This window comes from Mytilus trossulus, chromosome 8, assembly GCF_036588685.1.
Source record: "Mytilus trossulus isolate FHL-02 chromosome 8, PNRI_Mtr1.1.1.hap1, whole genome shotgun sequence".
NCBI lineage: Eukaryota > Metazoa > Mollusca > Bivalvia > Mytilida > Mytilidae > Mytilus > Mytilus trossulus.
In genome coordinates, this window is record NC_086380.1 from 13,866,648 (window position 1) to 13,891,767 (window position 25,120).

At 32.0% G+C, this 25,120-nt stretch overlaps 1 protein-coding gene across 1 annotated transcript; it reads right to left on the reverse strand.

The window, feature by feature from the left end:
• Positions 1-1,001: 1,001 nt before the first annotated feature.
• LOC134728325 (carbonic anhydrase-like) lies at positions 1,002-13,123 on the reverse strand. Its single transcript, XM_063592898.1, has 8 exons — positions 13,014-13,123; positions 9,846-9,875; positions 9,376-9,546; positions 8,151-8,299; positions 7,118-7,210; positions 6,416-6,479; positions 2,574-2,731; positions 1,002-1,930 (listed from the first exon to the last, which is right to left on the reverse strand). The coding sequence occupies exons 1-8, from the start codon at positions 13,069-13,071 to the stop codon at positions 1,649-1,651; spliced, it is 1,005 nt and encodes a 334-aa protein (XP_063448968.1). The 5' UTR covers positions 13,072-13,123; the 3' UTR covers positions 1,002-1,648.
• Positions 13,124-25,120: the final 11,997 nt, after the last annotated feature.

Consider the following 25,120-nt stretch of genomic DNA (forward strand, 5'->3'; position numbering starts at 1 on the left):
GAAATGGACTAAAAAATAAAGAATTGTACGAGATAAAAATGGTAAAATGTAGATTTTAGAATAATGGCGTGCTTAAATATAAAGAATAGAGAAAGATGGATGGATAAAGAGTAAAAATATTGGAGAAAAATGACCAACAAAAATGGGATAGAATATTGAAGGACACTATTCAAGGTAAATACCGCCATATCCCGCCCCCGCACCCGCCGCCGCCCCAGCCGCCACCACCACCACTACCGATTACAGGGGACTTTCATGTAGAAAAGATGAGAATTTAAAGATAGTACACACCAAGATTAAGCATAATTAACATATCGTAGCTAGTGTCACTTTACAATCAGTGAAACATACGATTTGATACATGTGATAACTTGTTTTAGTTTAGTATCATCAATTATCACTGAACCAGTACAACATTTTGCGTCCGATTTTCTCGCGGTGTCGAATACCTATTGATGGTCTTCAGCTGATATCTACACTTTTGTCGGGCTGTTGTCTTGTTGTCACATTCCCCATTTCCATTCTCGATTTTATAGAAAATACGATGCTACGTTCTCGCCATATTTTTGTATTATTGTTTATGTTTATATTAGGTTATTTATGTGAATGTCTTCAGTCTATGGAGATCATTTCGATGGACAATAATATGGCATCTGGTTTTAAATACAAACGAAATGCTGATACCTAGTAGGAAGCTCATGCCTTGCTAATAGAATCTTTCATATTTATGTAATTGGTGATCATGAATATACAGTTACACTTTGTACATGTAAAGTCTCTTTAAAAGATTTTCAATATGTAAGGGCTTGAAGGAGTTTACTTTGGGTGTAATTTCAGAGGGCAAATAATGGTTATTCTCATACCATCTCCTTGTTGTTTACAGGTTTCTGTGATCGACTATGTCATATCTTTCTAAAACAGCACTTCAAATCATAGTAAAGGGAAATCAATTGAATGAGGCCAAGATCAAATATCAAAAACATAATTTAAAAACATCAAAATAAGAAAATATTTTTATTAAAAATATAGACGTGACAAAATACATTGCATCCTCTAAACAAAGTTAATTTGATTTTTATCAACTGTAGCTCTGCATGTACAAATGTACATGGAATTTGCACCAAAACGAATATTTCAATTACTAATGTCAACTATTGGTTCCTTATCTTTTTCTCTATATATGCATGATTTCTTGGTATACAGTCTACATTTACTTATAAAAATGTGTATGTGTGAATAATGAGTGAAAGTAAATTAGCTGAGGGCAAGTTTCAAAATTCAAAAACAATATTTAAAAACATGAATATAATTTTTTTTGACGAAAATATGGTGAGTTTTTTTTTGTATTTCCCACCTCATCTTAGCACTTAATATGCATGGTCATCATGTAGAAATAGTCCTATAATAAACAAAGCAAGAGTAATACTTAGAGTAAAAAAGTAAAAATGGAAGCTTAAATAATACAGTATCACAGTCTGGTTTCTTTACAATGGCTTCATCTTATCTCTTTTTGTTAAAAGCAACAAATTAAAATAAACGTCACAAATATTATGCTTGTTTAGTTAAAAAGAACATATTCAATATCAAAAGATGTAAATAATTTATGGGATTTCGTTGTATAAAAGTTTGTTTTATATAAAATTAACATCTAGTGACCACACGTAAAACCACTGGTCAATATACTTATAAAAATTACAAATAGAGATAAATGTGTACTGATAGCATTGTTTGTGTTGTCATGTGAGTGCTGACAGACAACGTTGATTGGTTGAACTGTTTGTGGAGCTTGAGTGGACGGATTCTGAGTAACAAAACTCGAATACACGTTTCTTCCGTTCAGTTGTTGAAGAGGCCTAAAATCATCAACTAGGTTTTCTTCGTGAGTAGCGTTTACCGTTGTCTTCTTTATTTTGTTTCTAAAATCACTCATCTGAAATTTAATTAGAAAAAAAAACGTTTGAATGGAATTTTATTCAAATTATTATAATACAATTTGTATGTAGTATATACGATGTAATGACATTGGCTATTGTTTGTCACCAAATTTAGAGAAGCAGTACTAGTCCCGTCGTCAAAATCGCACCTTCTCTTTTTTTTTTATTGTTTAAACTTTTCATTCAACACTTTTTTTTTCTATTGGTAATAATTTTCTTCATATTTAGTTTACCATGTTTACATACATGTTTACTCTTTCCAAATCTGAAATCACACGATCTTATTCTTGTTCTGAATATGCGTGTAATATTTGACACTGGACATATATAACTTCATCATTATCATGTTTATGTTTGCTTTTCACATTATATTCTTTTTAGCAACCATATGCTCAACGAGGATTCAATCCTTGAAGTTAAATCGTGTTTTGTGGGTTTTAAAGCTTGTTTTTCGGTGTGAGCCAACTTGAAGCAGAGACCATACTTTTACCTATAATGGTTTACTTTTACAAATTGTGACTTGGATAGAGAGTTGTCACATTTACACTCATACCACATCTTCTTCCATCTGTTAATTTATGTAGATAGTTGACTGTTATAGAACTGTATAATAGAACAATACAATATTGACTTTATTACCTGACTACTAGAAATTGTGATTGGTTGTGTAAAGACAGTCCAAACAACACTTTCGTAGCACGGAGGTGTAGTTAGACTTCCTCTGTATCGATAATAGTGTACTAAATCTATTGGTACCAGTCGCTCCATAATTACTGGGGGGATTTCTGTAGTGTCACCTACAAAACATAGCACAAAGAATCAAAACTTAATGTCATCTACAAAACATAGCACAAAGAATTAAACGCAATGTCATCTAAAGAGCAAAGAAGAGGAATTAAAAGTTAATGGCATCTAAAGAGCATAGCACGATGAACTAGAGGCTCTAAAGAGCCTGTGTCGCTCACCTTGGTCTATGTGCATATTAAACAAAGGACACAAATGGATTCATGACAAAATTGTATTTTGGTGATGGTGATGTGTTTGAAGTTCTTACTTTACTGAACGATTTTGCTTCTTACAATTATATCTATCATGAACTTTGCCCATTAGTAACAGAGAACTATATTTGGTAAAAATTTACATAAATTTACCAAATTAATGAAAATTGTTAAAAATTGACTATAAAGGGCAATAACTCCTTAAGGGGTCAATTGACCATTTAGGTCATGTTGACTTATTTGTAGATCTTACTTTGCTGAACATTATTGCTGTTTACAGTTTATCGCTATCTATAATAGTATTCAAGATAACCAAAAACAGCAAAATTTCTTTAAAAATTACCAATTGGAGGGCAGCAACCCAACAACCAGTTGTCCAATTCATCTGAAAAATTCAGGGCAGATAGATATTGACTTGATTAACAATTTAACTTCTTGTCAGATTTGCTCTAGATGCTTTGGTTTCATAGTTATAAGCAAAAAACTGCATTTTACCCCTATGTTCTATTTTTAGCCGTGGCGGCCATCTTGGTTGAATGGCCAGGTCATCGGACACATTTTTCAAACTAGATACCCCAAAGATGATTGTGGCCTAGTAGTTTCAGTGGAGATTTTGTAAAAGATTACTTAGGATTTATGAAAAATGGTTAAAGATTGACTATAAAGGGTAATAACTCCTAAAGGGGTCAACTGACCATTTTGGTCATGTTGACTTATTTGTAGATCTTACTTTGCTGAACATTATTGCTGTTTACAATTTATCTCTATCTATAATAATATTCAAGATAATAACCAAAAACAGCAAAATTTCCTCAAAATTACCAATTCAGGGGCAGCAACCCAACAACCGATTGACCGATTCATCTCAAAATTTCAGGGCAGATAGTTCTTGACCTGATAAACATTTTTATCCCATGTCAGATTTCCTCAAAATGCTTTGGTTTTTGAGTTATAAGCCAAAAACTGCATTTTACCCCTATGTTCTATTTTTAGCGGTGGCGGCCATCTTGGTTGGTTGACCAGGTCACCCCACACATTTTTTAAACTAGATACCCCAAAGATGATTGTGGCCAAGTTTGGATTAATTTGGCCAAGTAGTTTCAGAGGAGAAGATTTTTGTAAAAGATTACTTTAATTTACGAAAAATGGTTAAAAATTGACTATAAAGGGCAATAACTCATAAACGGGTCAACTGACCATTTTGGTCATGTTGACTTATTTGTAGATCTTACTTTGCTGAACATTATTGCTGTTTACAGTTTATCTCTAACTATAATAATATTCAAGATAATAACCAAAAACAGCAAAATTTCTTCAAAATTACCAATTCAGGGGCAGCAACCCAACAACCGATTGACCGATTCATCTGAAAATTTCAGGGCAGATAGATCTTGACCTGATAAACATTTTTACCCCATGTCAGATTTGCTCTAAATGCTTTGGTTTTTGAGTTTTAAGCCAAAAACTGCATTTTACCCCTATGTTCTATTTTTAGCCGTGGCAGCCATCTTGGTTGGTTGACCGGGTCACGCCACACATTTTTTAAACTAGATACCCCAATGATGATTGTGGCCAAGTTTGGTTTGATTTGGCCCAGTAGTTTCAGAGGAGAAGATTTTTGTAAAAGTTAACGACGACGGACGACGACGACGACGGACGACGGACGACGACGGACGACGACGGACGACGGACGACGGACGCCAAGTGATGAGAAAAGCTCACTTGGCCCTTCGGGCCAGGTGAGCTAATAAAAAGTTGATCTTATCTACAGAAAATAGCACAAGGAATCAAAACTTAATGTCATCTACAAAACATAGCATAAAGAATTAAACGCAATGTCATCTAAAGAGCAAAGAAGAGGAATTAAAAGTTAATGGCATCTAAAGAGCATAGCACGAGGAATAAAAAATTGATCTTATCTACAGAAAATAGCACAAGGAATCAAAACTTAATGTCATCTACAAAACATGGCACAAAGAATTAAACGCAATGTCATCTAAAGAGCAAAGAAGAGGAATCAAAACTTAATGGCATCTACAAAACATAGAACAAGGAATTAAAACTTAATGTCATCTACAAAACATAGAACAAAGAATTAAACTCAATGTCATCTACAGAGCATAGAAGAGGAATCAAAACTTAATGGCATCTACAGAACATAGCAGTGGGAATTCAACCTCAATGTCATCTAAAAAAACATTACACGAGGAATCAAAACTAAATGTAACTTTTGTTATCTACAGAACATAGCACGAGGAATAATATCTCAACGTAATTTATAGAACATAGCATGATGAATCAAAACTAAATGTCATTTATAGAACGTACACGTAGTACGAGGAATCAAAACTTAATGTCATTTAGAGAACATAGCACGCGGAATCGAAACTCAATGTCATCTATGGAAAAAAGCACCAGTTATCGAAACTCATAGTCATCTATATACGAATAGCACGAAGGAAAAACAACCAATGTCATATTTACATAAACATGTGACTATCAGATTTCAAAACTATGGCTTTTCGATAATGAAAGAAATTTAATACAAAATGAACCTAGGGGGTCTAATAATAAATAAATATGTAATTTGACATAGCGGTGTTCATATCATGAAACAAACGTATCAAATCGTTTAAATCATCGTAAAAAGTTTTAAAAAAAAGTTTAACTTGGGTCACTTTATATACATGTACTTGTTTTAGTGTAATTTGAGACAAAATTGTGTTTTATTATAATGCATTGTGCAAGAACAAGGCATGTATAATTATTTTAAACAGTATTACATGCATTAGTAAAATAAGATATTCTTCTTACTCATTTGACCATTTGAAGGAGTTTTCAAATACACAAACTAGTTGACCTTTGCAGTCTCAAAGACAAGTTATTCAGTGCTAAAATGTCTGTCGCTTTTTTCCAACTGGTTATGTTTTTGACAATTAAAACGTCATACACAGGATTGGTGAGAAATGTTACATATATACAGGACTTTTTTGGATTAGACATGCTAACAATATAAAGTCAAATTTATAAGCATATATTGTTCATCAAGTGTTTAAAAAAATTAAAGCATACAAAATCATAGTTATTGCCTCATTAGGTTATTAAATATTCACAATGCCCTAAGACAGAAATGTACAAAGTAATCACGCTTTTCGCGCGAAGGCACATTTAGATATTATCTATACAACATGCACGTTAGATTAATATTTTGTTTTGCCTCTAGCATCAGACGAGATGTTTAGACGTGTTTTAAGTTCGTTAAACGTCTGAACCAATGTGTCAGTGGGTAATACATATACAAAGAAACAAGTGATAATCTCTTAAACTCATATATCTAAAATTCAAATCAGTTCTTGTATCCCTTTTCAGTTAGATCGAAGCCACTTCTGGCGTAGTGTTTTCATATTATATTATTAGTTAGTCTAGTCTGCTATATAAAACAACCCATAGATATCAAATGGGTGTCATGGATTTGCTAAATACCTTTATGTGCCACGTTTTCGAGGTAGTTAAATACTTCTTCAAAGTGTATGTTATGTCGTCCAACCTGAAATTATAAAAACAGTATGTCTAGAAAAAAATAATACAAATAATTCATGCGCAAAGCTTTCCAATGCCAAGCAACAAAGGGTGGGAATATAAAGGGATAGGCTTTTGGGGATCGAACATTGTACGTGTGAACTGTTTAACATTTGATAATCATTGTTTAATGTCGTCGCATTTTTGATTTTTGATGGACTCTGGGTTAGCATATTCAGTTAAAATTGTCGACACCCCGATTGTATTCTAAAATGTACAATTTTTTAATAAAAAAAATAACAATGCCTCGTACATATTAAAATAAACACCTCAACTAGTTTATACCATTTATAAACCATCATTTGCAAATAGGAATACCTATTTTTTATGTTTTAATATAAACCATCTGGTAAACACATTACTATATATAGCATTAATGAGTTTTGATTAGAACCATCATTTATATATATTCTTTCATCGTTATGCGCATTTATCTTATTTGTTGAATTCTTTGCTCGGTTCTTGGTGTCTTTTCTCAATTATTTAATATTTTAGTCTCACCTAGAGCCTCACATATACAATACAACTATAGATTGAAAATAACATGGTTAACTAATACTGAATCTGGTAAGGTTGTAAATTCATTTCAAAATTGCAAATATTTACCTCAAAGAAAAATCCCAATACCAAAAGGCCATCTGGTTTATCAATAGCATCTTCTATCTTTTGGAATCTATCTGAGTAGTGGACTATATGCATCTGAAAAATAGTTTTTTCTTCATTAGAATAGTTTATGTTGCAGTTAGTATGACAGATATTATATAGCAATCGCATTATAAGCAAACAAATATCATTGTAGAATGTAAAATATATGAAGTGTAGACAAAAAATGTAAATTATAATGAAAACAGTGTTGCAATTCAAACGTTTTCGTTGATAGTTTATTTGTAAATACTAAAAAGTATTGTCAATCAGAAAGAGACTGTCCGGAAAAATGACAAATTGAATAGTTAATACAAATTCTTAATGAAACAATTTTCCTAAATACAGAAGCTGAAAATTATGTTTTATGCTCAGTTGTAAATATAAAAAATTCTCAGATTTGTAAAACAGAAACACATTGCCATGCATATTCGAGAACGGATTACTCAGTAACACTAGACATAATAAAACACAGACGAAAGATATCAAAAGGACGTTCAAACACATAATCTGTAAACAAACTGACAATGCTATGGTAAAATATCAACTCACAAAAAAGTCCACAATACTCAACCGTGACTCAACATACAAAAAACTAAAGACTAAGCAACATGATGCTGCCAATACTATGGTGAATATCAGCTGCTCCAGATTGATCATAATTTATATACAAAAATAAACTATCAATTTCAAATCGCACATCAACACCAAGCTGCATACAATGTACTATGCAACGGAAGTTATGGATGGATGGAATTGGCAAAGTAAAAGGCGGAGGATAAAGCATTGCGACTCAATACAAATAATTAAGACCTAAGTAATATATGACAAATTTTAACCTAAAGGATTTTAGTAGTGTATTTGTTTCTTGTAAGCTATTGCAGTTTTGCCTATAGTGTTTTTATTTGGTTTCGTATTTTCTTGGTTTTAATTTTGTTTCGGATTTTTTAAACTGCACTTTGAAGCAGTATAAACATGAACAATATGCTGTACAAACCTCCATTGGGTAATGGTGGTCGTCAATCACGTGTTCCGAGCCTTTGGTATTGTCTGCTCCCCAATGGAAATGGAACTGTACCGGTTTGTATCCACCAGTCACGCCACCACCGTGTGTTCTCAATGACGTATCAACAATGTCAACTTGGACTGAAACGAGAGACATTTTCAATATAAAATCACACACATATGTTGATATAAAAAAGAAGATGTGGGATGATTGCTAATGATACAACTCTCCACAAGAGACCAAAATGATAATTATAGACTAAGTAGACAGCTCTCTCACAAGAAAACAAACCCTAACTGAACATATTCCAGAGATTATATATCTTTTATTTACCAAAGTGATAACAAAATATGTAACAGATATGTACATGTCAACTAGGTTTCAAGAATTTTTGCATATTTTCTTTGTCGGCTCTTTTGGTTCTGTGTGATATTTTACTTTAATAATAAACAAGGAAGTCAATCATAGAATACACTTACTTGACCACTTACTTGACCACTTACTTGACCATACAATATATAAAAGAAATCATGTAACAAAAAACCATCAGTGTTACAGCTGTTTCTCAAATTGAAGAAGAATTTAGAGGATTTTTTTTTCATTAATGTAAAATAAAGAGATGTGGTATGATTGTTATTACGATATCGGTCCACTAGAGTTAGAATAAGATGGATGGTAGTCATTATTTTAAGCTTAGTACCAATTTACAATAGCAGGTATGGTTACTTTTACAAATAGTGACTTGTATTATGTTTCTTTATTCACAACAACATGCCAGTATTTTTCAAACTCGTGCTTATTAATAATTACATAATTTTGTAACAGGGCGATTAGCTAGGATTCTAAAACTACCCTAGTAAATATAATTACAAGAAAAAATCAAAGCTCGAAAAAATATTATTTTGATCGAGTTGATGGTTGGTACGGCCTTGTGTATCCAAATTATATGCTTAATTAAAATTTATTTCCACTTTACAAGACGTTATGTAAATTTTGCGGTTTTTGTAAAGCCTGTGCGACCGTAAAGATTGACAATGATTGTACATAACATATACAATACATGTATACTTGCATTTAAAATATATATACACAATAATATCTCTACATACTAAGGTATATGTCAAAGATAAATATAATTCTCACCAATGATTTTAAATAACACAATAATATTCTTACATCGGTGTATGACAGTCATATTCAAATATAGATATCTCACCAGTGTGTCCATTGTTTTTCATTGTCATGTTTGTATGCACTAGTTCTGAAAATCCTTTAAATCCAAACTGAAGCAGGCTAATGTCAAATGTTGCTTTCTTTGATTCGATAGCAACAGGTGATTGCATCACTCCAGCACAGTCCGGATACTCTTCATGCCAGTGGGCGGGACCTGATTGGTGAAATATTATCACAGATTAAGTAAACGCTTGTAAATTAATACCAGAAGTCCATTACTAATAATACTCATAAATTATGTTTGTTCAAAGGAGATTATACAAACTAAATAATAAAGTTTATTTTGCTCTTTATCAATCTAAATTCCACATGTATGACATGTATCTTATTTTTACTCAATATTTTCATTAACCAATGCCGTACAGTTTTATAATTATATATTGTCATTGAAGTTGAAAAGTAGGATAAATTATAATACTTATTTCTAAAATAGAATCGTTTATGTGGACTCACCATGGATTCCGTTGTATTCCCATACAGAACCTACAATTAAACAAATAAATATCAATAAAGGACTGAGACATGTAACTCTTTCTATTATTTCATTTTAGCATCATCTTGAAGGTTCACTGCATGAAGAATATTAAGACAAATGAGGATTTCCTTAAGAACCTAACTATGCTGCAAAATAGACTGAGATTACAATATAAAATTGAGAATGGAAATGGGGACGTGTCAAAGAAACAACAACCCGACCAAAGAGCATCACTGGGTTTTTAACACAGCGAGAACAAGAATGTGTCCATAGTACACGGATGCTCCACTCGCACTATCATTTTCTATGTTCATTGGACCGTGAAATTGGGGTCAAAACTTTAATTTGGAATTATAATTAGAAAGATCATATCATAGGGAACATGTGTACTAAGTTTCAAGTTGGTGTAACTTTAACTTCATCAAAAACTACCTTGACCAAAAACTTTAACCTGAACTTCGCACTATCATTTTCTATGTTCAGGGAACCATGAAATTGGAGTCAAAACTATAATTTTGCATTACAATTAGAAAGATCATATCATTGGGAACATGTATACTAAGTTTCAAGTTGTTTGGACATCAACTTCTTCAAAAACTACCTTGACCAAAAACTTTAACCTAAAGCGAACGGACGCACAGACGGACGAACGGAGGCACAGACCAGAAAACATTATGCCCTTCTACTATCGTGGGTTGGGCATAAAAATAAATCCTGCACCAGGAGGCGGGCTTGAACTAGCCCCGAAACACAAATGTGTACTAGTTTCAGAATGAAAATTGATGTAATACTAAACTCTGAAACATGTAAATGAACTAAATAATAGAAACACATATGCTTAAGATTTGGGACAAGCGGTATACCTCTTGTAAACAAATACACAGCAATAAGCACAGTCAAACTCCGTTTAAAAGAAATCCGAGTCCGATGTCAAAATAAACAACAGTAGAAACTAAACAAAATGACAATGGTATATACATTATCAAAGGACTATCAGTTACTGACATGCCAGCTCTATACATCAATTAAACTGATGACAAGGCTGTTATTAAATTTTTTGAAAGGGGATAATTATTTTTAAATATGTTGGTTTTTTAAATGTCATTTCACTTTAATGTCATACCACAAACAGACGCGTATCTATTACAAATGTAATATTTCTAAACACGAAAGTGCCTCAATTGTCTTCACAATGGCGTATTCCAAACCTCCCAATAAAACCTTCCTGAAATGCGATTATAACTTATCAAATTGAAAGAGTTTTGCTAAGTTGTAAATTGGTGCATTCCAAACCTCTCAATTAAACTCTTCAGAAATGCGATGGTTTATAACTTATCAAATTGAAAGAGTGATGCTGAGTTAAATAATTCCATACCTATACATGTAACACCGGCATACACAGCTGTGAACTCCAAGCTTAAAATAAATCCCAGAGAATACAATTTAAGCCAATTCCCAGCCGTTTGCATAATGGCACAGACTACATGTCAACTAATTTAATTTCTTTAATGAGAGACAATCGTCAAAATGTAAATTCCTCAAATTAATTTATGGGGACTGTCGGATGATGGCAACTTATGGTTTAGTATACATGTCCTTTAAAACTTTAACATATACATTATAAACTATGCTTTGATATGAAAATGTTTAAATTAAAATGATTAATTTATGCTTTAACCGATTTTGTTTGAAAAATATGCAACTAATGGTTTAGTATACTTTTCCTTTAAAACTTTAACATATAAACTGCGATATACATGTATTATAAAGTGTGTTCTAATATGACGATATTCAGATTGAAAATTTAATTTATGCATTATCCGATTTTATTTTCAAAATATGCATGTACATATCATGTTCATATCCGGACACTGTCATAAATTACAGTAATGATAGTCGGAAAGTCAAGGTACATGTATTTTAAATTGAATTAAGGAAAATGTTGTACCGTTTTCTTTATTAGTAGTAATTTAATATTAACCAAAAGAGTGAAGTATTACTCTCTGAAACAAACAAAAATATTAACCAAAAGTATAAAGTATAGTACACTCTAAAACACAGTTATAGATAGTTTCTTTTAGGATTATTGAATATGTAAATTGTTTTCAATGGATAACGATCTCTTATGTAAATTAAATGTTCGTATTTAAAAGAAAATTGAAATTAAATGAAAAAAAAATGAAAACCACCATGTTTAAATATACATGTAGTAAGTGCAAAATAATAAAATGACCTGTTTTATTTTTTACAAAATCTCATACCGTATGTACATTCATTTTTGTAAAGTAAATTTGATTTGTTTGCTTGATTGTTGGTTGCTTAACGTCCAGTGGCAAATATTTTATGCATGTTCAGGACGAGAGAAGTTAATTGCAACACCACACAAATGGCACATAGTAAATTCAGGCTACTTTAAACACACTTCTGCGTTTGGTGTTGTAGCCTATCCTTGCCTTGTAATGTTTGGTATGTAATTGTTTTGTTTTTCTTGGGGTTTTTTGGGGGGCAACAACAACAGCTTATTTTTTTAGACAAGAAAACGGCGAAAAAGCAGGAACGAATCTTTCCAAAAAATTGTGTCATAAATACTTTCTTGTAGGCTGCATTTTATTTGAGTAGGTACATGTAGACCTCATACAAATAACTTACATGTACATTTTATTTTTGTCCTCCGTAATATTTACCAAGGATAAAAAAAAAGTCCGGAAATTGTCTTTTAGAAATGTGGAAACTGGTGCAAAATTATTATTTGAAAAAAATATTAATTAAAATATTCCGTTCTACTTTTATTCGAAAAATCATTGTTCCAGAAGGAAAACTAAGTTTAAGTCAATTGAAAATAAGTTGAAACAAATTCTTGTAGTTATAAAAGAAAACAAAGTTTTTTTTTATAAATAAAAATGTTTAGCCGGAGTAAACTGTTTAGATGGTTAATCTTTTTTTCTGAAGTCAAGTAGTTCTTCGATCATGATAAATATAAAGTTGTATCCATTTGATTAATTAATCAATTAAACATAAAAAAAAACTTTCATTGAATTTCTATGTTGGAAGGTATATTATATGCACTCAATTTAAATCAGGTTATAAATTTTCAATCGTCTTGCTAAAATATTTAAAGAAAAAAGACCAACATACTAAAAACTTACCGGTACCACAGAAAGCCACTATTGGCAATGAAATAAACAAACTAACAAAAACAAACATCCTAATGCAATAGGCTTCAAAAGCTAAAGAACCCAAAAGTGAAATGTAAGATGTATTTATACTGTCCTTGAAAGTTAAGACATACGGTGGTTACGGATGGAAAACTTAGCCAGAGGACGCTATAATTTAATCAGATGTTACTCCGCATTAAGTAGTTACGGCATAACGTTATCAGATCATTTAAAGGGACATTCTGTTTCAATAATAGGACTTCATCTAATATGCACGGGTCTTCATTTACCAAGTACATTGTAGATCATAATAGATATCATATTTAACAAAAGGTGACGTTAGAGACATGATGCACACTACGGGTACGTAATAAATCAATGACACACTGTTTTAAAATCTTAGGCTCTGTAATTTGAAGAAGAGAAGTCGGTTAACAATAAATTAAAAGACTAAAAAAAGTTCAATCACCGTAAGGAAATATGAACCATGTGTAGGTCTTGTATAACTTCATAAATTACCTCTTTTTAATCTTTACAATTGCTTCATCATGCTATCTTCAATTATGAAATAGTGTTGTTGAAGAGTTTTTAATTCAATATTACAAATATGATAATTTTGAATAAGATGAATGGTGAATGTGTCCATGGGACACAGATGATGCCAAAGCTAGCATATAACGTTATAAAGGAGCTTAAGGATGTCTGCTTGTCATATGCATGTTTTGCATTTTTTTGTCAGATTTTCGGAATCGTCTGGTTTTATCCATTTGAATGCCTTAAACAAAAATCCCCATAAACCCCCATTTTCCTTTTTACAAATCTTTTACATGTACAATTATAAGTCATAAGTAAAAGTCTTATAAAATTTTATTTATTTTTATAATAGTATTTGAGAACTTTAACTGGTCCATGGTAAAGCTAAGAAAAATCAAGAGAGAGCATTTTCCCTCCAAATTTCAATGGCCAATATCTAAAAAAACAGCACATTGACCCCTATATTTTTTTTTGCTTTTTTGATTCCTCAATTTATTCCCTATCAATACATGTACATACAAGTTTTATGAAAAGTCATTTATTTTTAAACAAAACGGCGAACATCCTTAACTCAAACACTGTATAAGTGACGCCACCAAAATTCAATCTTGACCCGTGTTTTGTGTTTATAAGCATTGTGTATAAGTTTGATAACATCTGGTTGAGTGAAACTACATTTTGTAGTTAGAGAACGGAAACTAATTTTGGTATGTACGGACGGACGTAAAGACAGACAGGATATAACGTATCAAAATATGGTTTGCGTACCAATGAGAAAACTCTCCATCCACACCTCAATGCATAAAGTAACCGAAGTAAAACAATTCAAATTGGAAAAACAACGGTCTAATCCTTACATAGATATAGGAAGATGTGATGTGAGTGTCAATGAGACATATTTAAAATTAACGAAAGAAGAGAAACACTTTTAAACCACACCAATTAATGACAACCACTGAATCAACAGGCTCCCGACGTAAGACATATGTACTAGTATACAAATGCAGCGGGTTTAGACGTTTAAACAGGCTCCAACCTTCGACCTAACATGAGACGCGACAGTTGTGTAACATTTCAAAATAAAAAGACACGGCATAAAACACGAGTCGTATTAACAAATTTTTGAAAGTGTTGATGACGATTAAAAAATTTCTAAAATGCAATCTGTAGTTTACTTATGAAGTTTAGAACTAACACTCAATAACAAATTTCCGAATTTTAGCATATCGAAATTATAACTTTTAAAGTCTGTAATGAAAAGTTCCAATCGGCCGTTGTTGTTTGATTTATTTAGAATCTATTAAGTATTTACGTAACTTATTTCTTTAATTTAGCTATCTCAATATCACATTTGTTTATGGCGATTAAACTGACAATTATTTTATAGCACATACACAGTTAAATTGAATTTTGATTGTAAAGCTATTCGAACCAACTGAAACAAGGAGATGCGATACGACTACCCAAGTGACAACTATAATTACGAAATTTCAACATTTAGCAAACTCATTTATACTGTATATAGTAAGCTATAAAAGGCTACATAATGACAACAACTTAGAGAAACTAACCGCCTTATTCATGCTGAAACCAAGAACAAAACACACATATGATAGACAGCAACCAACCACAGCCCTGACATGCAGAAAAATGAATTATGAAAGCCACACAAGTGAAATGTTGTTGAGTTAAACATGTTCATGAGAGCTCAACACTCTTCTTTACATGGACAGTGGCGTAACAGCACATCTTCGAAATAAAATTAGTTTCAAAGCCTCGACCCATCGTATCTTGATTTGGATAAGTTTTTTTAAGAACAAAATATACTAAATTCGAACAAACTAAAGTCATTGAAGCTTATTTATTAATATCAATAATGTCATTTTTATAAATGTCCTGTTTACAAAACTTTGATTTTTTCGAAAAACTAAGGATTTTCTTATCCCAGGCATAGAAAACCTTAGCCGTATTTGGTACAATTTTTTTTTTAAATTTGAATCCTCAATGCTCTTCAACTTTGTACTTGTTAGGCTTTATAAATATTTTGATATGAGCGTCACTGATGAGTCTTATGTAGACGAAACGCGCGTCTGGCGTACTGAATTATAATCCTGGTACCTTTGATAACTATTTACCATGTTAGACTATGCAATGTCTTGGTTTAGTGATCGTTTGTAGTTACAATATTCTTGTTCTGTTTTATTGTTGCCAATACAAAAAAGCCAAATACACTATAATAACAGATATATAGATAGATTTTGATGTACTGGTGCCTATTCCTCGATAAGGAATTAAACCACTTATTATCAGGCCCGTGGAATTGCTTTCTATATACAAATCTGAAGTTTCGTGCATTCATGGTTATTTTGTATTAGGTTCAAATAATGTGAGAGTCAATTCATGTCAAACCTATACCAAATCCTGACTTGAGCTCGAAACTTCAAACTGGTTCACGGCAGTTTGGTAGAACACAAACATGTATTAAAATCTGTTCTGAACAAAGTCCTACATTGTAATATCCTATGTTTTCTTATCAATCAACAGATTTTCTAAACAGTGTTCTACAATTCATTAAGCGTTCGTTTCATAAAGGATCATTTATTTTTACTAAATATTTTACTTAATATTATACTAGTAGTTAAAGTTTATACAGCTATGCACATAAACTGTTTGTATAGACTTTTAACTACAAATGTATTTTCTTCGTATTTTCTTCGAGACCGGTTTCTTGTTTTGTTTTGTCAATTTTTCAAACATTCTTACAGTGATAAAAGGCCAATAAAATACAAAACCTTACCGGTCGTTAGCCAAGATGTCTGAGGGGTTATCTCGGGTCATAGTGTTCTGTCTTTAAGGTGTATATCAATCTGTAACTCGACTCTTATAGTATTTGTTCGTAGTTTTGTTTTGAAAGTCTACTTTTTAGCCTGGTTGTTAAAAGCTGGATTCAACAGACATGGTAGGGAACAAACATCCTCAAATTTGAAATTGGAGTGAAAGATAGATTATATACTATCATGTTATTTTCCTACATATAGAGAGTAGCAATGTATCATGTATCACGTGTTGCTATTTAGTTTCAAGTGGTATATAAAACACTGTCTAAAACGGTTGAAGACCGTACCTTGACCTATAATGGTTTACTTTTATAAATTGTGACTTGGATGGAGAGTTAACGTTGTCTCATTGACACTCATCTACAAATATGGTTGCTGTAAAACATGTCTTTAGAAATTACAAAGACAAAGATCTTTATTTAGACGTACATGTCGTAAAAATTCGCCTTGAGGAAAACCATAGTGTTAATATGTACATGTACGTGATCATTAGAACTACTGATTTTGCATTCTGTACATAAACTGATCTGTTATCTTATATTATAATCAAGGTTGAAATCTATTATAATCTCTAAAACACAATGTTTACAGATTAAAGATAAACAAAATTCCAGTGTAACATTCCTCTATTTGTTAGCCTACATTGACACATTTTATTTTACCTTTTTGTTTAATGATATCTATGCATCTCTCTATTATCCTGTCTTTTTATTTCAAAAGTGTTGTATTTCAAAAGGCAATTGGACACCGAATTTAAATTACGTCTATAGTGCACAGTCACCTATATATATTGATAAATAGACTAGTAAAAAAAACAAAAAAATCTTTTGGGTTAGAAAAAAGAATATTTGAATAAATCATAATTTCGTTAACCAAGTTGAAAATTGATATTCATTTTTATTACATGTATATATTACATGCACGGGCATTTGTCTCTGGAATTTGTTAACCTAGAATCTTTAATACATTTGAAGTATAAATGCACCTAAACATACACATTATATATCAATGCAGTTATAAACATGTGACAAATACTGAATATGCAGATAATCTGTTTTTTCCCTCCATATGAACTTGTATATGAAAATTAGAAATTTTGTTTATTTTTACCTTTTTCTCTCTCTTTTTTTTTTGTTTATAGAAGTTTTTTATGATACAAAAATCACTGATTTTCAAAAGATAACATCTATAATACTAAAATTACGAGGTCCAATTTGTCACCCGTCATCACGTAAAAACGACGAATCAAAGAATTCAACTTTATATATAACTAATATAGTACAAAGGTGTAGATTAAAAATTACACCACTCCAGGCTCTTTTGTTTTCCACGTAATTAATACTACCAATAACTAAGAAGTTCCGGGTCGAGTCCGATACCGATACCAATAGTATATTCATCTGTTACCTATTACCTTATCTGTACGTTCCGCATTTGACAGGCGCACCACCAAACGGTGTATTCAGGATATGCTATATACACGGGTCATAATCACAGAGTTGACACTACTTAACTGTCAAATTGTTACCTATTGTAGTATTTTAATCTGTAAGATTTTATAAGATAACAATACGAATACTAAAAATAAGGCGTATAGGTACAGTTTTCAATTTGTTAGCGGGCATAATATAGGACAATGCTGTTGATTAAAAAAATACTCCATCCTAGGACCTTTTGTTTTCCAAATGATTAATATTACCAATAATTGATAAGTTCAAGTTAGACGGGTTCAAACAGAAAGATTTGAAAGCAGAAAAAAACTGTGATAACTATCTTATAATCGGCATGACTTTATCAGATGACAATACTAATACAAAAATAAGTCTTGCGCATAGTAATATACTTTAATTCAGTCACGGAACCGCGATATCACGGGTGTGTTCTAGTATATATAATGTTTTGCCGATAGGACAATAGCTCGCGTGACACGAATCCTGCCGAACATGCTATTCGTATAACCTCATTCGTGTTACCAGGTCATACTCAAAGTTGGTAGATAAACGATGTATTCCCTACATTGATGTTATTGCTTGTCGCCTTTTCTTGTCCTTCTTTTAAAAACCTGATACTAGTAACGAATACCTTCTTTACATGGTATTTTTCTTAAATCAAAGCAATTCGCACCTTCTTTTGTCTTGTCAAAAAGCTCTCAAACTGGTTCTTTGTCAGATTGGTTGAACTTCAATACATCGTGAAAATTTCATGATAACTGCTCTTTCCGAGTCAAATACTATTTTATGTGTGGTCTTGTAGTACCTGACTGGAATTGGGAGCTCTTAGGTTCGACCAAAGACTTTGGTGTATGTATTGCTTTTCCGCTATTAAAGCATGCGCGAGGTATTTGGGAGTAAGAGAACCTATACGATATGTGTACGTTGACAGACCTACGCGATTATTATTATCTTCTGAGTTGCTTTTATTCTGCGCACAGCGTCATTATCAGATCCGTGTAACTGTTTGTTGTTATCTCTGAGTTTGCCGAAACAAAAATTAAAAGACTGGGTATAATTTACTGTTAAAAAATCTAATACATCCTGTGTAATATTTTCAAAAGTGTACACCAAAGCGAGACTGTAAAACACACTTATAAAAACTTTTATATTACATATAACAATGTATCATCGCATAAAACACCATAATACAGCAATCAAAGAAAGTCACTGATTTACAGGCTCTCGTTTGGGAATAACAAACAAAGTATCTACTATTTGATTCGATCCCCGTTCTGGGGAGAAATATTAGGGACTGTTTTTGACTCTCCCTTGTCACCATTTGTGAGTATGGTCTTGAGAAACGACGATAGTCCGTAAATGGCTGACCTGTATTCAGAAAGAGAGCAATTTATCTTGTAGGTAAGAGTGCCGGCTAGTGCCGCTTCAAGGCAGCACTCGCAGCAGCAAAGTGGAACGGCATTAGTATAAGTTGTGATTGCTTGTTTTCTAATCCACAATTCATAAAAACGCTTAATCTAATTTAAAAGTTTGTATCTACTAGTATATTATGTGTCGGAATTGAATTTACAACGAACTTTTAAACGAATTCCAAAGTTGAAGTAATCCCTTCGAAAATTTTCCGAACATTATAACGAGTAGGTTCCTGGTTATGTTATTTCAGTGTTCTTTTGTACATGATGCAGATATGTTCCAATTGTAACAACAACCCAGTCCACTCTGATGGTACATTTAGAATCACCGAATGAGACTTGTCACCATAACGGTAACCAATAGTGGAACAGGATCCGTTTGTTTGTGCTGCAAAGCAATTAATTTTATTTGTACTGTGTTTTGGTAGTGCGGTGACAGTAGTGTAAAAAGTCGTCTAGATCGCGAGTTTAATCTCCCCAAATAACACACGGCTAAAAATGGTCTTAACTTAAAGACAAATATGTCTTCTTAAGTTTTTGCCCTGTCGTCAGAATTTCGTACGGTCACATTTTTCTAAAAAGTCGTTTTAATGACTAGTAGTATATTGGAGAGTTTCAACCCCCCTTTTTCAAAATGAAAAATTGTGTATGTTCAATTACATTTAACTGAATTGGTTTTTCCTGAAGCTATTTTCATATATCGAAATATTCTATTTAGTGTTTCATTTTCTTATACTCTATAAAATTTCCGAAGTTAAGACTGTTAAAAATTGAGGGATTTTTAATTGCAAATTCAGACACAAACTTTAAGTTCTTCTTCATAGTAGCAATAAAAATTATTCCATAATATTTTTAGCTTATAGTATTTCATAAAACTAATCAGTGATAAAAATTTCGGAACCAAAATATGAAAAAAAACTTAAGAATTCAATGGAAAAAGAATGGAATAAAAAACTTCAATTTCAACACGGAACTTAATCACTTGCCTTCCGTCACATTTTGTATGTTAGTCAATAATTTGCTCTCAACTGATATATGATATTACTACCTCTTCGCTAGTATATACACACATTTGCACTGATATATGCTACATTCTTTGTTTGTATGTGTTTATATTCTCTGTTTTTTTGTTATAAAACATTAAATATACTTTGTCAGAAAAGTCTAATTGTAAAATCAAAATAATTGACGGATAGTTTCAGTAAATATTCCGTGATATGTCAAGTATGTTTCAACTTGCTCCATTAAGTCCAAAGAAAAGACAAAAGTTGTTAAATTTTATGCAGTGCTTAATTTGCAAAGAAAAGAAAAAATGGACTGAAATTTTGAGTCAATTTCCCAGTAAAGGAAAGTCGATTTTTGTATCTGTATTGAATAAAAGATTAGATGAGGTGAACATCAAATTGTTTCATGTGAAAGCTGTAAATTTTCAGAACTCCGTGCAGGCTGTGTTCATTGTTCATGCTTCAAAAGTTTCACAAGTAAACATATTTGTCCCCCTTTTAGAGCGAGGAAGCTTCTAATCTAATATTTAATGACGACATACAATTATCGGACAGTTGTCCCTCAGTTTCGGGTATGTGTACGTGTTCTAGAATGCAGTCGTTCAACTGGAGCCTTGTATATTTTGTTGCATCAAAACATTTTAGAAAGATAAAAAAAACTACTCAAGTTTGAATCAGATGAGCGTATTAAGAATGTTTTAACCGTGTCAGATAAAGTTAAAGTTTAAATAGTTTCCCGTCCATCTTTTAAACTTCTTGAGCACTCTGTCATTTTTGATGCATTACAAATTATTTGCTAAAAACGAAAAAAAGCAGATATCTCAGATCACGATACTGCTTTTACTAATTTTATTTTGGCTATTGACAACGATGCAATGGTCATTCCTCATGACACCGTTACTAGATAAATATACTACTTAGTAGTAGATCTTTTCTTCCAGCTGATTCTAATTTAAAATATTCTACTTAAAATGCAATCTTAACTCATTGATTTCTATAGAAATTCAGTTGTCAAACAACTTCAACAAGTTCAAGGCAAATATAACAATATTTTGTAGCAAAATAACTATTTGAGATGCCATATCAGCTGTTAGTCGATTGAAAACTGAACTCAAAATTTTTATGTCAAATGTAAATAAAGGCAACAGTAGTATACCGCTGTTCAAAACTCATAAATCCATGGACAAAAAACAAAATCGGGGTAACAAAGCAAGACCGAGCGAAACGCATTAAATATAAGAGGAGAACAAAGACACAACACCGAAACGCAACACACACAGAAACAGACCAATCATCAGACAAAACACCACGAGAATAGCAAATGTAACATGAAAACCAAATACATGAATTTGGGATAGACAAATACCGTGCCACGTCTTATCTCAATATCTCAAAAATAAGAGAAAACACAAACGACTCAACGTTTAAATGCAACACAAAGAGAAACGAACAATATTATAACAATGACTATCTTCCTGACTTGGTACAGGACACTTTTAAAGGGGAATAAAAGTGGTGGGTTGAACCTGGTTTTAAGGCATGCCAAACCTCGCACTTTAATGGCAAAGTTAAATATAACATTGAAATGACAACATAATATTACAGGACTACAATACAAATAAATAGGAGAACATATTAGACACAGAAAAACATGATTAATAGATAACAAAAAGTATCAGGTTTAAAATTCAATACGCCAAAAACGCGCCTTGTCCACACAAGACTCACCAGAGACGCCCAGATATAAAAGATCGAAAGTGAAAAAAGTACAAAGTTGTACAGCACTGAAGATCAAAAGTTGAAAAGGCTTCGCAAAATACGGCATTGTTTTTATGCCCGGGATAAGAACATTCTTATTATATAGAACAATTCATGCTATTGCAAACAGTAAATTTTATCAAATGAATAGACACAAATAACGGACAGATATGTCATTCCACTGCAAGTATACAATAGAAAAGACAGCTCTACAAACTCTGCAGAAGTATACCCAACTTCGGATGAATTGTCTCTTTCTTCTTCAATTCAGTCAATGCCTTCGTCTTTATTTCAATGCATTTTATGGTAACTCGATGAAACTGCATAGCCAAGACTATTCTCAGGAAATGGCATCACAGAAATTGCGTAATTTCTTAAGCAATTGTTGGGTCAACCGTTTGTGTGACCATTTTTTTCTTACTCCTTTTCATTTAGGATTGGCTTTACAAATGTACCATGATTTTGGTTCGAAACACCTTGTTGAAATATTAAATGCCAATGGATTTTATGCTTCTTAAAGTAGAATGCGACGCTACATCTAATGTGTTGCCAACCATGAAATTGAGCGAAATCAAGATAGTGTGTATGTCTCATGCATAATGTTTCCCCATCATCTTTACAGACAAGTATATGGATGTCATCTTAACCCCATTTTAGATCTCTGTTAAATATTCAAAGTTGGATGAATTGAAAGGGATAGTTTGAAGCTGGTATTTCTTTGGGAACAAATGTCTTCGGACTTCCTACAATACCTTGTCTGTACTTGTAAAGAAAAACTCAAAATAACGTGTTTGCTTTGAGCAGAACCTTTCATGTGCATACCTGTGGCCATGAGTGAAATGTATAGAAATATTAAAAACATGTCTTGTGACGGTTGGTGACAATGAAGATGATGGAGATAACGATTGATTAGGTACAGAGCTTGTTGAACTGAAACACACGGCCCCAGCCCCCGGGTTTGGGGAGTGTTGGCGTGCCCTTAAAAAAGTCAAACCCCGCCACATTCTGTTTGTGTCTGTTTCAAGTCACGAGACGCTAATGCAGTGTTTGTCGTATGTTTCTATATGCTATATTTTTTTGTTTCCTATTCATTTTGTACATCAATCAGGTCGAGAGATTTTTCGTTTGTTTTACAATATTCATTTCGTGAATTGAAGACTATGCAGTATAAATTTTACTCATTCATTGTTGAAGCCCGTACTGGACGTATTGGTAATTTATGTCTCATTTGGAGGGTTGCCTCATTTGCAATCATATCACATCTTCTTTTTTTGTATGGAATACTTTTGAAGTTTGTGGTACGTTGCAAGGGAAAAAAGGGGGATATAAGTACAAAACTTATAATGTAATAGATATTAACCAGAGTAAAATACGCAACAACAGATAAAACTATATGGAAGCAGTAATAATAGTGAAAAAAAACCCAAAAGCAACGAATAGTCTATAATAAAACCTGAAGTATCCGCAATTCAATTTGAGGTGATATTTGACTGTAGTGTTCAATTGCTTTGATTTGATACCTCACCCAATATGATAGTTTAAAAAATTATTTTAAAGTATTGTCCTGCATGACACTTGATTTTTACCTGAAATTGAAATTTTTCAAAAGGTTAAGGTGCTCTAAACATTTTATATGTTGAAAACTTAATTTTTGAAGTTTTGTTTATAAAACGTCGTTTTAGGATTTTTTTGATAAAATAAATCTTAATGATTAAGGTTTATGTATAATAACAAACATTAATAAAGCCAAAACAGTATCGTTTGTATTTATGTAGAGTTTAGAAATAGAAAAAAATGTCAAAATTGAAACCCTCCCAAATTTTCACAGATTTTCACATATGACCTTTGACCTCAATTTAAAAAAATTGTGACCATACCAAGTCCTGACGACAGGCATATTATTATAGTACACGATTTCCTCTTTCCAATGATATATTATATAGGTGTGTGTTCGGTGGGGAGATTAAATTCAAAAAAATCTACCCTCAGTCACCGCACTATTGTTAGATATGTTGGACTTTCTCGATCTTTCGTAGCATTATGTTGTTTTTTGCATTTAAGGTTTTCGATTTCTTTCTTCCTTTTTTGTCAGTAGCATAATTCAATTTACGTCTAATAAAAATATTAAATAAGATATTTGATAAATATTTGACATATGTTAACCTTAAACTAGATCAAAGTCAAACCAATTTGTATTCATTCTCTTTTTAAAATCAAATTACCTCTAGTCATCAATGATATTTTAACCTTGCCAATTTCAAGTATGAAAAGTCACGTGACTGATAAAATCGGGACATGATAAAACCGAGCTTCTTATAGTCACTTTTTTCTATTTAAGGTTCAATATAGTCATTACCCAGCAATGTCATATCAGAATACGGATCTTTTAAGATAATGAAGCTTTTATGTCTTTCTCACCTTAGAATATATTATTTCACCTGTACCGACCCCTGTGGTCACGTGAGTCACGAGGTCATTGTTTCCTGATATCACGTGTTCAGTTCCGTCTCATATTCTTTGTACGTCAATGTTATCTGTTGATACTTTTGATCTTTCAAATAGGAAAAGTATTATAGAAGACACCGAACATTTTTTAAATGACAAATTACAGTAGGTATTATTGTACCGAGTTTTTTTTTTCTATTAATGTTGACCAATAAGAATATTTTTTAAAAGGTACAATAGTAAAATAGCATGACCTGTGGTGGTGACTACCTTTTATTTTGACTTTGTCAAATTTAAATATGATGTAGAATGTAAGTCCACGTGATTGATAAAATAAAACATGAAAAGCAGTCATATTAGACATTTATGCAACTAACCTTCATTCATTTATATCCCGTATCAGTTTTCGTACAAGAGAACTATTATAATACTCTTTTTACAATGTACTTTGTCATAATGAAAATTCAGTCAACGAATTCTCCTTTTAAGATTTTTTAATCATTGATATAACTCGTGGTTAAACAAGTTAAAATTTCAAAATAGTTTAGCCTTGAAAAATATGCTTTTGTAATAGTAGAATTGAACTAGTTTCCGTAAACTCTTTCGTTGGTATACGTTTTTTTTCTTTTGTTCTTCTGATTTGTTATTTGTTTTTTG

Coding starts and splice junctions, on each gene's coding strand:
- LOC134728325 (XM_063592898.1), bottom strand. CDS start 13,071: ATGTTTGTTTTTGTTAGTTTGTTTATTTCATTGCCAATAGTGGCTTTC. Junction 9,547..9,845: donor GGAATACAACGGAATCCATG/GTGAGTCCACAT, acceptor TTCACCAATCAG/GTCCCGCCCACTGGCATGAA. Junction 7,211..8,150: donor ACCACCATTACCCAATGGAG/GTTTGTACAGCA, acceptor ACTATTTTTCAG/ATGCATATAGTCCACTACTC.